Source organism: Bombus vosnesenskii, unplaced genomic scaffold (genome assembly GCF_011952255.1).
Source record: "Bombus vosnesenskii isolate JDL3184/JDL3185 unplaced genomic scaffold, Bvos_JDL3184-5_v1.1 scf7180000016275, whole genome shotgun sequence".
Classification (NCBI taxonomy): domain Eukaryota; kingdom Metazoa; phylum Arthropoda; class Insecta; order Hymenoptera; family Apidae; genus Bombus; species Bombus vosnesenskii.
Genome location: NW_022884344.1, coordinates 1,358,343 through 1,371,228, shown reverse-complemented (window position 1 = coordinate 1,371,228; position 12,886 = coordinate 1,358,343). Strand labels below are relative to the sequence as shown.

Below are 12,886 nucleotides of genomic sequence, written 5' to 3'. Positions count from 1 at the left end.
TTCAATATTTCTGCGTTAAGTTCGCACATTATTCATAGGCGAGGAAGAAAACAAAATTCGGTAATTTTTGGTAATTCCCCGGATAACTGCAATAACAAGTTTTCAGATATGCCGCGACTGAATAACCGCTATTGCACATAGTTTGATAAAATAATAAGTCAATTAAATAGTATCAAAATCACCAATTCAAAATTTTTCATAGAAATTTTATAGATTTAAAACTTTGGATTTTTAGAAAGATTTTTTCTATAAAAATATGAATAAAAAAGCTAATATTCCTTAGTTTTTTCTATTGCATGCTCTTAAATTTCTTTAATACAAGTCTTATATATTAGTTGTCGATAGTCGTTAAAATGTTAGAAATTCTAGGAAGTAAAATAATAGAGTGTCGTTAAGAAGAAGATTGTAACTTGTTTTTGTATTTTCAACTTTTTTGTAAAACATAAAGATTATATTGCGTCCCTATCCATTCTTGTGTCCTACTGATAGAATATGTCGTTTTATTTAAAGTATTTTATAGATATAAACAAACATTGCTCAGGTGTTGATAATTGTGCATCGAATAAAGAATACTAAGTAAACATTAACTTTATGATATTGTTATTTGGTGCAAGATTTCGTCTATTTAGTCTTATTTATACCACAAGAGCTGTAATTTTACCACGTATAGTATTACAAAAATTATTCGATTGACGTATGACAAAATCTATGGTTCCATTTAGAAAAATAACAGGGATTTTCAAATATTAAAAACGCCACCACTTTTGCACTGGCTATCTACACTAGATCATATAATACGTCATTGGAAACCGTTCAATTTTGTCTAATGAAATCACTTTCTTTTTTCTACTATTTTAGGTATACTTACCCTATAGCTTATCCCAGTTGTATGAGATATATATGAAATATCTAATATGTTATAAATATATCAGAATAATATGTATATCACGAAAGTATAAGTGTATTTATATGTAAATTGAACATATTTAAGAACCTATGGTAAGAACCTATTCTTCAAAATAAACTTAGCCTTTCCTTATAATACGATCGTTTTGTATAAAATTGTTTGATATGCCTATCACTGTTGAAACGAATATATTTTTCTCTTTTTCTTATTTGAATGTTAGAATTCTACCTTTTTATCGTTCTTTCTCCTTTATCGAATTCCTTTTTCTATAAATCTTCCGTTCCTTCGTATTCCTCAGACAAACTTGAAATAAATTTTCTTCCTACAAATTTCCAATATTCTGTGTTTTAGCAGAAAATGCTGGACATTGAAACAAAAATTGGGTAAACTTTTTCTTTTCCTTTAATCATATATTTATGGTTTCTAACTCTACAAGTTGCAACTTCGGTTATACTTATCTGTATTCTTTGTTTGTCATGAATACTTTATGGACACACGGCCAATGCGCAAGAAGTAACATCTGAGACGTCTCACAAATATTTTCAGCATACAGTGTTCAGTCGTCTATGCACAAACGGTTTTAACGCAAATACTTTTCATCCTACCATGCAGAAATAAGAAGGACTGAATAACAAACATTAATAATTTCTAAAAGCAAACTTATCGGTCAATTCGTTTAAAATGATACTTAGTAGAAGTATCAGTCGCCCAGTAGTAATTGGCCTACGATTGATTGGAATTTGGCCAGGTTCATCTTATGAAATTATCGTCCGATGCATTTGGGTAGCTAACATGATGTCTGCGCAAGTATTTCAGTATCGGTATATAATAAAGCATATTAGTTCTGGAAACTTGGCAGACATAGTAGACAGTGTGAGCACTACTTTGCCGTATAGTCTACTGTTCTTTAAAATAATTAGCTTCTGGATTAAACGCGGGTAAATGTTAATTCCTTTCTTACATATTTGCGGTTTACTATGTCAAACATAATAAGCAGGCTGCGGGTTTTTATGCCAACTCATATTTTTGACAGTATATCTAAAAAGGTAGAAACTTGAAAAAAAGAATTCTTTTACCTACTAAGTTTTATAGAAAGCGCTATACTTTGGATATTTTATATACTTTCACATTATGCACATTCTATGTATATTTGCACTTTCAAATTTCCTATAAACGCATAAAAATCGGCATTCTCAAGTTAACGATAAGTTTGAACACGCTGGAGATGAGCTTGAAGAGAAATTAAGTGGAAAATTGCTTTTAAAATTTGTTCTTACCAATTTATGTGCTACATGTATAATAATATTTTTCAGAATATTTAAAAACATATTGATAGGAATGTCTCGCGATTGGATCGACACTTCTACTGCCAAACTTGACGTACATGTCATGGTAAACAAAGCTGAACTTGCATACCGTTGCTCAAACTTAATTATTAGCGTATACGCTAGTGCCGTTTTTATATACGGCGGTATGTTCCTGGAATTCAGTCGTCAGGATCAAGATGACGGATTTAATATAACATCTCGACAATTGTTAATAAAAATGGACCTTCCGTTTGCATATTATGAAAGTCCGATGTATGAATATGTATTTGTTTTACAATTTCTTCAACTATTAGCTACTGGAATTAGCATTGCTATGTTAGATGCTTTGATAATTACATTGGTCAGTATGTTTTAACGTAGTAATCAAAAATACATTTATTTCACATTTTATCAACAAACTGCACACAGACAGTGGATACAAAAAGTATTTGTGCATCATTGCGATTATTATTGCATTTATATATTATAGTACATTTATATATTATTGTATACTATAGTAGTTAATTAGATCCGACTATGATAAATTTCATATTATTTGGTAGTACTTTCACATAATTACAAAAATTTGATACTATGGAAATGAAATGTAGAATCTAATAAAAAATCGTTTAGTCGAAAAATAAAGCTATCCTTTGAATAACTTTTGTACACACTGTGCTATTAGTTCAAAATAAAAGATATTATAGCCAGTTAAAAAAATAATGCTTACTATGCGCTTTACAAGAGTTTTCAGTTGGCGTTTAATCCTAAATACAACTTTCTGTTAAGGTGTACTTATTTAACATATAGTGTACCACGTATCTAATAATTTAATAATTTTAACAATTATTCTAATTCTATTACTATCTATTACTATCTATTACTATATTATCACTATGAAAGATGGTAAAAGTGTATAGTAACTGTAAGTTTCTATGAAGTCGATACGCAATTAAGTGTATATATGGGTAAACATTCGAAATTGTCAAAACAGGCTGTCTTGAAAATTAAGCCATAGACAAAAATCTTATCTTTTCCTGAATTTTTTTCTACGCTCTCGATTCGTCTTTTATAATTCGATATAAGATAATAAGTAATATTTTGAAAAAGTAACAAATAATTGAGTGAAAAATTACATGACTCTAAAAATAAGATATCATTGAACATAGACGAGTATAAAAAAGTTTTTGAACATATTTACGCACCTCCAAATGGGGAATATTTAGGTGCTACGACGTAGTACGTTTTTTTATAAAGTTATGTTGCCGAACTTCGGTGAAATGCTATACGCGTATTATATTATGCTAAATATTACTTAGATACTTCATATTGGCGGACAAATAGAAATGTTACACGAAGCTCTAGAAAATATTTCTATCAAAGATGAAAAACATGGATCATTACGAAATGTCATTAAATCTTTAACTGATCATCATTACCGGATTATTCTTAATTCGGAATATATCGAAAAATTATTCTCGTATATTGCTTTGATGCAATTATTATGTAATACAATCGTCATATGTTGTATAGGTTTCTTAATAATAGTTGTAAGTAATATTTACAAATGTTGTTCTTGCATGACATTAAAACATTATTTTTGCATTGCTCTTAATTAAATTAAAATTTTATTTATACATATTTCACATTTAATTTTTTTACATTAGTTTGTAATTATGATTATGCCTGTAATTTATACTATTTTTTATATTATTGTAGGCGGTTAATTCATACGGTGACATAAAAATACTTATGAAAATTTTGTTATTTTATATCGCTATCACGTTGGAGGCATTTATTTTTTCCTACGCTGGGGAATATCTTAGTAGTAAAGTTAGTATGTAATTCAAATATATGGGTGCACGACGTCTTACAAAATGTATACAGTAATTATTAATTATAAAAAGAGATACATATAAATTTTTATCATTTTATTCTAGAGCCTGTCAGTTAGCAGTTCAGCTTACAGCTCTTCTTGGTACTTATTAGAACCTAGAAACAGACGTGTCGTGATTCTTCTTATGATAAGATCACAAAGAAGTTTAACGATTACTGCTGGGAAATTTATGGATTTGTCTATGATCGGCTTTGCAACTGTAAGCTTGATTTTTGTTACAATATAGTAAAAATGTTTCTAAAGGCATATAGCATAGTGTTATGACGAATACAGTGACTCACGAAAGTATGCGAATACGTCTAGAAATTTTCTATGTATGTATATATTATACAAAAGATTGTCAAATTTCATTAGAACTGTAACAATCTAACATATCGATAACGACAAGCGTGCAAATTGATTTATGGCCTTTTTTCCTAGATTTGTTGTTTATTTAGAAAAAAACCGCTTTCTGTAAAAGGTGGCGGTTTCGACAGAGTAAAGTTAGCAATGTCATTATTCATCTCTTGAAATATATTAAATCCCGCATCTGCCAGTTGATATCGTAGTAAACAGATTATAATCTGACAAATAAGCAGCGTTATGGAGAATTTTCATAGATATTCTTAGTTGCTTGCTTTAGTCGGCCGTTGTGACTCGCGTTATCGTGCAGCACTATCACTCGTCGAGTTCAATTGTTGATATCGTCACTCGAATGCATCAGTTGTTATTGATAATGCTCGAAATTAATTAGTCATTTCGTCGAGTTGGAGCAACTTATAAAGCGGGACAAATATTTGAATTTAAGATGAAGTAACAGGTGAATTTCGTTGCTAGGACACATATTTTCGAAGATATCTAGAGTTCTGTTTGTTGCATAGTTCTTCCTAAATAAAATGTTTTTTCCAATAGATGATCCAAAAACTTTTAATTGAATGAAAATAAACGTATATCGTGGTAGAAGACTGCTTTGATAGGATAACACGAAATAGTTCTTGCGTATTTTTTAACAAATCGCGCGATAAAACGAAGGGCAGCGTTTTTATACGTACTTGTGAAAAATTTTTATTGATTTCGTTTGAAATATATTTCATAATGTCAATATCAAATTGCTTATGTAATTATTATTTTATGATTAAGATTATGTATTAACAAAGAAAGGCCGAAAGTTTTCGATGTCACAATTTGATACTGACGTATTATATGATTTCAAAAATACATACACACATATAGATAGGCATATTTCGTATACTGTATTACTTGTTATCACTTATATCCTTTTAACTTTTTAGATTCTAAAAGCTTCTGCATCATATGTATCGGTATTGTATGCGATGTACTGATTACATAGGAGTTCATCATAAGGGATAAAATGAGTATATAGTATATGTACCTACATATATGTTATATATTCATATATAATGGTATATATAATTAAATATATAAATGAATTGGAATATAATTGCAAATTTATACATAACAGTGTATTATTTAAATAAATACTATATCATGTAAGGCAACAAAATTTAGGTATTGTTTAACTAAACCTTATAAAATCAATATTCATTAATTGTACAATTGTCACGATTATTATGATAGGATTCTACAAGTTTAATATTGATATAAATTGGTTAAATCGCAATATTGAAACATTAGCTACATTATAAGTTATCACAATAATTAGATGACATGTTTGTGATTTTTTGGTTTTCAATATATTCATTGGTGCATTGTGCTTTATTCTGAAGTTTCGTGAATATTGCAGTTCACTTTATCAAGGAATTATTGTTACCTTCGTCCACCTTTTTCGCTACCTATGCGCGTTTATCGAACTTTATCTGTCAGATCTCCCTCTTGAAGATCAGTTTTTCAGTCGTCCTTTGTAACATAGAGTATGATATCATACTTTCCAGTATAAGTTTTCTATATCAAACTTCTGCATTTTCTTCATGTTATAGGAAATCTAATTTAATATGCAGTTGCATGTCGCGCATTTGCTTCTGCACTTTTCCGTGGAAACCAGTAATTGTAACAAAGTTGGAATTATGTTTTGAGCAACATTCTCTCCTTCTATCCCCTAGTTCTTTTTCCAGCAAACCTGCAATCGTTGTGATATTATTTGCAATATTTATGCGGACCCTGGGAGTCCGATACAAAGGTTGTCACTCGTGGATAATTTACGTATGTTTCTGTATGATTTTCACGGAACGTTCAGTTTATCGCGAGACTGCATGTAAGTAAGACTCTTGGAATCTCTTCCCCGCTGTAAATTTATTAACGGCGATAGTGATGCATGCGTGTGGAAATTACGTGTACAGTCTTCGTATATAAGAAGATAGCTCTAAAATAGTTTAAGCAAGAGGATATAATTAATTTTATGTGAAATGATATTAAACACGATTAGCCCGTCTGTTAAATTTGGCCTTCATTTTTGTGGTGTCTGGCCTGGAACACCATTTCACTTCCTACATAAATTATGTTGGGTGATAACGATAATTACGCTTCAGGCTTATCAATACAAATATATCGTTATACATTATAACACTGATACTCTTATAAACATAGCGGAAAATTTGAGCATCGCCGTGCCTTTCAGTTTAATGTTTATCAAATTATTTGTTACTTGGACGAATTATGGGTAAGTTACCCTGTTTTCAATGGAGATTCATGAGTAGAAATTCTACCTATACGTGCATCATAGTTTTCGTGTATCTTCTGTTTTAAATATTGATTTTTTTTACTTTTCGAGCAGTATGGTTTTTAATATGATGAGATTTTAAAGATATACACAATGATCTCGCACGAAAGTTTATATTTTTATGAATACAAGTATTTTTTTAATGTTATTTATTTAATTCTTGCCTTTCGGCTTCGAATAGTTCCCAGTAATCAACCTTGCAAGCGTACATAAGCTTTACACAATACAAGAATAATATTTTTCTTCCACACATTAACGCTTTATGAATACAGGTAAAAGAGTAGAATTTAATTAGAAATTTGTTTCACTACTGTTGTTGCTGCAGTTTGGATATATATTGTCGCATATTATCCGTTTCACGCATTTTTGCACCTTTAAATTTTTGGAGTCGTCTCTCTAGCTGCTTCAGATTGAGAGAAAAAACGAAAATGTGAATCGTTCAATGCAACTCACTCAGTGGAATTTAAAATGAAAGCTATTTTGTAGTGTTGAGTATTTTTTTGTGTTTTGTCATGAATTATTCCGAGTTTTGAATTTAAGAATGTAACATATAAGAATTTATTTTTACGTGTAAAACCATCTCACAACACTACCTTACTGCCAAAATCAGAGATAACTCCTATATAAATAGGAATGAATAAAATTCCTATATAATAGTGTTTATTTGATACAATTTAATGTTCATTCCATATATCAATACTTCGCAGCTTGTTTTGCGACATTTTATCAACCATGGAAGAGGACTGTCAGAAATATGCTAATATGGATATAAATAATCTGATAACAAAAACCGGGTTGTTCTCCTTTTATATGACTAGCATGATCATGTCCTCGTATCTGGTGGCTGCGGTTTTTTATCTTGCCGGCGCTATTGCATTTCAAGGAACAAACGATTCAATGTCTCGAGAGCTTCTTTTGAAAATGGATTTACCATTCGAGACGAGTAAATCCCCGAATTACGAACTTGTGGTTACTACACAATTTATTATTCATTTCTCAGCGGCCCTTGCGTTCGGGACGTTCACTGCCCTACTTTTCATGATGGTGAGTGTAAATTTTATGCTCCTGTTGAGCAGTTATAGATATATTTTTTGTTAAAAGTGTAAATCATGGACAAATATTTATTTTTAATACGATTACCGTACTAAACAAAACTTTTGTTGCATGAAATTTTGTGGCCCTACTGAAGCTATCGTTAATAGTCTTATAGCATTGAAATTATTATTTTTAGATACTGCATTTAGGGTGTCAAATCGACATAATGTGCCAGAATCTAACAGATGTTTTTCCTAAAAATGAAAGCAAGTTAAAATTTTTTATTGTTAGATATCAAGAAATCATTACTTTTGCAGAGAAAATTGAGAAACTTTTTACGTATATAGCTCTTAGCCAACTTATATCAAATACAGTTAATACTTGCTGCGAAGGATTCCTCATTGTAGTTGTAAGTAATGACTATCCGATATACACATACGACACTTTACTTTTTCACTGCGTCATGTACGAAATGGATGTTACAGGCTGTAAACAATGAGAGTGGACTTGCTATTGATATACTCATCAAATCTATTTTATTTTACATAGTTATTTGCTTAGAAGTTTTCATATATTGTTTCGCTGGGGAATATCTTCGCACTAAGGTTGTTGTATACAATATCGTTTTGTTTCTTATTTGCACTATATCAGACACATTGTACTGAAAAAACATAAAATATTTTATAAACGAATAATTGTTTTGGAAAAAAAATAGCTGTAAGTGCAGTTGGTACCAATTATTTCATTATTTCTTCTTATAAATCTTCCACAATTTTTATTAATTTTATTTTATTTTATTAAATTTGTAAATATATATAATTCATATTTAGACCAAGGCGTTTAAGTGGAGACAGTGGTGCACGAGAGAAATACGTTTAAGATAAAGTTGAACGTTCGTAAGCAAGAACGAAATGAAGAAGAGATAAATCCCCTCAAGGCTAATTACGTCTTGTTAAAATAGTTTTTTTCTGTTCTTAAGCAAAGAAGATTCATTCAAACAAATCTGTTTACATTTGTGCCAATTTGTGAAAGTGAATTGCGTTTAAGGTACAGAAAGCGAGGAACCGTAAAAAATATATTGCACTCGCAAGTGTGCCAATATCTCTTTGACTTTGAAATGCTTATTGTTCTTTCTTCGTTTCCTTGAATCGAATCGTTCAAAGTTCTATAAGTATACACTAGTTCTTTATGTTAAAAAGTACTACAAGGCATATGTATTTCGTATTAACATATCGCTTCGATGTGTAAATATAATTAAAAGAAAGTTATTAATACTTTTCATTTAAAATATCTGTTTCGTTATTAGAGCCAATTAATCGGCGACACTGCGTACAATATGCTTTGGTACGATTTACGTCCAAACAAGAGCCGACTTCTGATACCTGTTATATTAAGGTCTCAAAAAGGTTTCACATTGACTTTCGGAAAATTTTCAAACCTTTCCCTGGAAAGCTTCACAGGCGTAAGTTATTTATTCTCTATCCATTTAGATCATATATTTTAACTGGCATGTAAAAACTACTTGTAAAAGCAATGGTTAAAGGAATTTTCAGTAACCTTAGGGCATGTCACGCGCGTGTAAAGTACAATGGCTGTAAAATGTATTGGACACACCATTATATCAATTACAGCATTCACATACTATTTCATTCTTAAAAATCCAATGAAATTTCGTATCGTTTAGCAGTGCTATCACGCGAATACAAAAATTTAATACTATGAAAATGAAATTTACAGTACCTGATGAAAACATGCTGTATTGTAAAATAAGGGCGTGAGCCAATACTTTTTTTAGGCACTGGAAGTAATACAAGGAGTAATATTACTTATTATTTTACATAGGTAGTATATTCGCATATAATCGTGACCATTGGAATCTTCAAAGTGAAGCCAATACCATATGAGTTTCTCTCGTAATTTTCGAAGATGTTGCAATTTTTTGCAATAAGTATATCAGCTTTTTGCCTTCGTAATACATAATACGTGGAGTTCGTTTCGGCTATCAGAGTAATTCGAAACTCACAGCTCCTTGTAATTTAATGTTGTTATGTGTATATTCAAAACATGGGATGTACATGGAATGTTCTTCTGGCAAAACAAGTGATTTCCGACAGGCGCGAGAATAGGAACATGTGTCTGTTGCAAAAGGGATATTTTAAAATAAATAATTACGATATCACTGATACCAATTAAGTGTAAAATATAGTTTTTCATTATTTTCAATTAGATTAAAATTCGTTTCATCAGCAAAGATATTATTAGTTTTAATACGTATACATAGGTAATAGGTTTCTTGTACCATTTCCTTTATACGATGCTTTTTTATATTTAATATTAGTCAAAATTCCTTTAGTCTTTGCTTTTGCGCAAAAGTAAAATTCTATTTAGTCGGAAACTTTTCCACGTTACTGTCTGTTTGATTTTCGACGGAAAATTGTGCTTTTGCTTTGTCAAAATTGTCGCTATTCAAGGGACACACTTTTATGATATTATTTTATCTTTTACATCTATAGATTATGAAGGTTTCAGCGTCATATATGTCGGTACTTCTGGCATTAGACTGAAAGATATAAATGGTAACTTCGATGTGGAATTATCGTATCAAGTGTGCAATCGATTTAAATCTAGTTATTGTTATCTGGATTATTATAAAAAAAATTACAAAAAGAAAAAGAATATCATTGTTGTATTAATAATGAAAAATAAATAGTATATATAGTGTTAAGGTGTACTTATTTAACATATGGTATACCTCGTATCTGATAATTTTCGTTTGTAAATATTTATGACGATGCGTTTAAAGAGATGTTGTTTAATAGGACAGCGTATTTATAACCATTACGAAGGAAGATATGTAAAGTGATGTTAAATAAATGACAACAATCTAAAGATTCTTCTTGTAAAGTCATTTATCGTTGATATCGTGTGTATCTCTAAAATATTCTCGACTCCTTTAATAATTATTCTGATCATTACGAGAGGTCACTATGAAAGATGGTAAAAGTGTATAGTAACTGTAAGTTTCTATGAAGTCGATACGCAATTAAGTGTATATATGGGTAAACATTCGAAATTGTCAAAACAGGCTGTCTTGAAAATTAAGCCATAGACAAAAATCTTATCTTTTCCTGAATTTTTTTCTACGCTCTCGATTCGTCTTTTATAATTCGATATAAGATAGTAAGTAATATTTTGAAAAAGTAACAAATAATTGAGTGAAAAATTACATGACTCTAAAAATAAGATATCATTGAACATAGACGAGTATAAAAAAGTTTTTGAACATATTTACGCACCTCCAAATGGGGAATATTTAGGTGCTACGACGTAGTACGTTTTTTTATAAAGTTATGTTGCCGAACTTCGGTGAAATGCTATACGCGTATTATATTATGCTAAATATTACTTAGATACTTCATATTGGCGGACAAATAGAAATGTTACACGAAGCTCTAGAAAATATTTCTATCAAAGATGAAAAACATGGATCATTACGAAATGTCATTAAATCTTTAACTGATCATCATTACCGGATTATTCTTAATTCGGAATATATCGAAAAATTATTCTCGTATATTGCTTTGATGCAATTATTATGTAATACAATCGTCATATGTTGTATAGGTTTCTTAATAATAGTTGTAAGTAATATTTACAAATGTTGTTCTTGCATGACATTAAAACATTATTTTTGCATTGCTCTTAATTAAATTAAAATTTTATTTATACATATTTCACATTTAATTTTTTTACATTAGTTTGTAATTATGATTATGCCTGTAATTTATACTATTTTTTATGTTATTGTAGGCGGTTAATTCATACGGTGACATAAAAATATTTATGAAAATTTTGTTATTTTATATCGCTATCACGTTGGAGGCATTTATTTTTTCCTACGCTGGGGAATATCTTAGTAGTAAAGTTAGTATGTAATTCAAATATATGGGTGCACGACGTCTTACAGACTGTATACAGTAACTATTAATTATACGATATGATTATCGAAATTAGTTATTTCGCTAGGTTGAGCTAACTCATAAAGCGGGTCAAATATTTGAATTTAAGATGAAGTAACAGATGAATTTGTAAGGTCCACGAATTGATCTGCATGCTTAATAATACGATTTAAAGAACAACGTTCATTAATTGTGAGACTCAGAATGGATGAAATTTAATACTTTCAAAGATAGTCGTTTAGTAAATTCAAGATCATTTCAATATTTCGTAAATAACCACCTTTTGTAAATAAAACATTTCGTTGCTAGGACGCATATTTTCGAAGACATCTAGAGTTCTATTTGTTGCATAGTTCTTCGTAAATAAAATATTTTTTCTAATAAATGATCCAAAAACTTTTAATTGAATAAAAATAAACGTATGTCGTGGTAGAAGACTGCTTTGATAGGATAACACGAAATAGTTCTTGCGTATTTTTTAACAAATCGCGCGATAAAACGAAGGGTAGCGTTTTTATACGTACTTGTGAACAATTTTTATTGATTTCGTTTGAAATATGTTTGATAATGTCAATATCAAAATGCTTATGTAATTACAGATTATGTATTAACAAAGAAAGGCCGAAAGTTTTCGATGTCACAATTTGATACTGACGTATTATATGATTTCAAAAATACATACACGCATATAGATAGGCATATTTCGTATACTGTATTACTTGTTATCACTTATATCCTTTTAACTTTTTAGATTCTAAAAGCTTCTGCATCATATGTATCGGTATTGTATGTGATGTACTGATTACATAGGACTTCATCATAAGGGATAAAATGAGTATATAGTATATGTACCTACATATATGTTATATATTCATATATAATGGTATATATAATTAAATATATAAATGAATTGGAATATGATTGCAAATTTATACATAACAGTGTATTATTTAAATAAATACTATATCATGTAAGGCAACAAAATTTAGGTATTATTTAACTAAACCTTATAAAATCAATATTCATTAATTGTACAATTGTCACGATTATTATGATAGGATTCTACAAGTTTAATATTGATATAAATTGGTTAAATCGCAATAT

The 12,886-nt window shown here is 29.7% G+C and overlaps 3 protein-coding genes across 3 annotated transcripts; all 3 read left to right on the top strand.

Moving 5' to 3' along the window:
- The first annotated feature begins 112 nt into the window (after positions 1 to 112).
- On the top strand, positions 113 to 5,492 carry LOC117242722 (odorant receptor 22c-like). The gene is made up of 6 exons (XM_033509627.1): positions 113 to 1,845; positions 2,221 to 2,575; positions 3,534 to 3,764; positions 3,934 to 4,047; positions 4,155 to 4,310; positions 5,383 to 5,492. Exons 1-6 carry the CDS (start codon positions 1,589 to 1,591, stop codon positions 5,431 to 5,433), a joined length of 1,164 nt encoding a protein of 387 aa, XP_033365518.1. The 5' UTR covers positions 113 to 1,588; the 3' UTR covers positions 5,434 to 5,492.
- Positions 5,493 to 6,366: 874 nt separating this feature from the next.
- LOC117242727 (odorant receptor 4-like) lies at positions 6,367 to 10,433 on the top strand. The gene is made up of 6 exons (XM_033509633.1): positions 6,367 to 6,728; positions 7,496 to 7,832; positions 8,020 to 8,232; positions 8,309 to 8,428; positions 9,130 to 9,285; positions 10,337 to 10,433. Exons 1-6 carry the CDS (start codon positions 6,475 to 6,477, stop codon positions 10,385 to 10,387), a joined length of 1,131 nt encoding a protein of 376 aa, XP_033365524.1. The 5' UTR covers positions 6,367 to 6,474; the 3' UTR covers positions 10,388 to 10,433.
- A 706-nt stretch (positions 10,434 to 11,139) lies between these two features.
- LOC117242724 lies at positions 11,140 to 11,765 on the top strand. The gene is made up of 2 exons (XM_033509630.1): positions 11,140 to 11,464; positions 11,634 to 11,765. The coding sequence occupies exons 1-2, from the start codon at positions 11,261 to 11,263 to the stop codon at positions 11,757 to 11,759; spliced, it is 330 nt and encodes a 109-aa protein (XP_033365521.1). The 5' UTR covers positions 11,140 to 11,260; the 3' UTR covers positions 11,760 to 11,765.
- Positions 11,766 to 12,886: the final 1,121 nt, after the last annotated feature.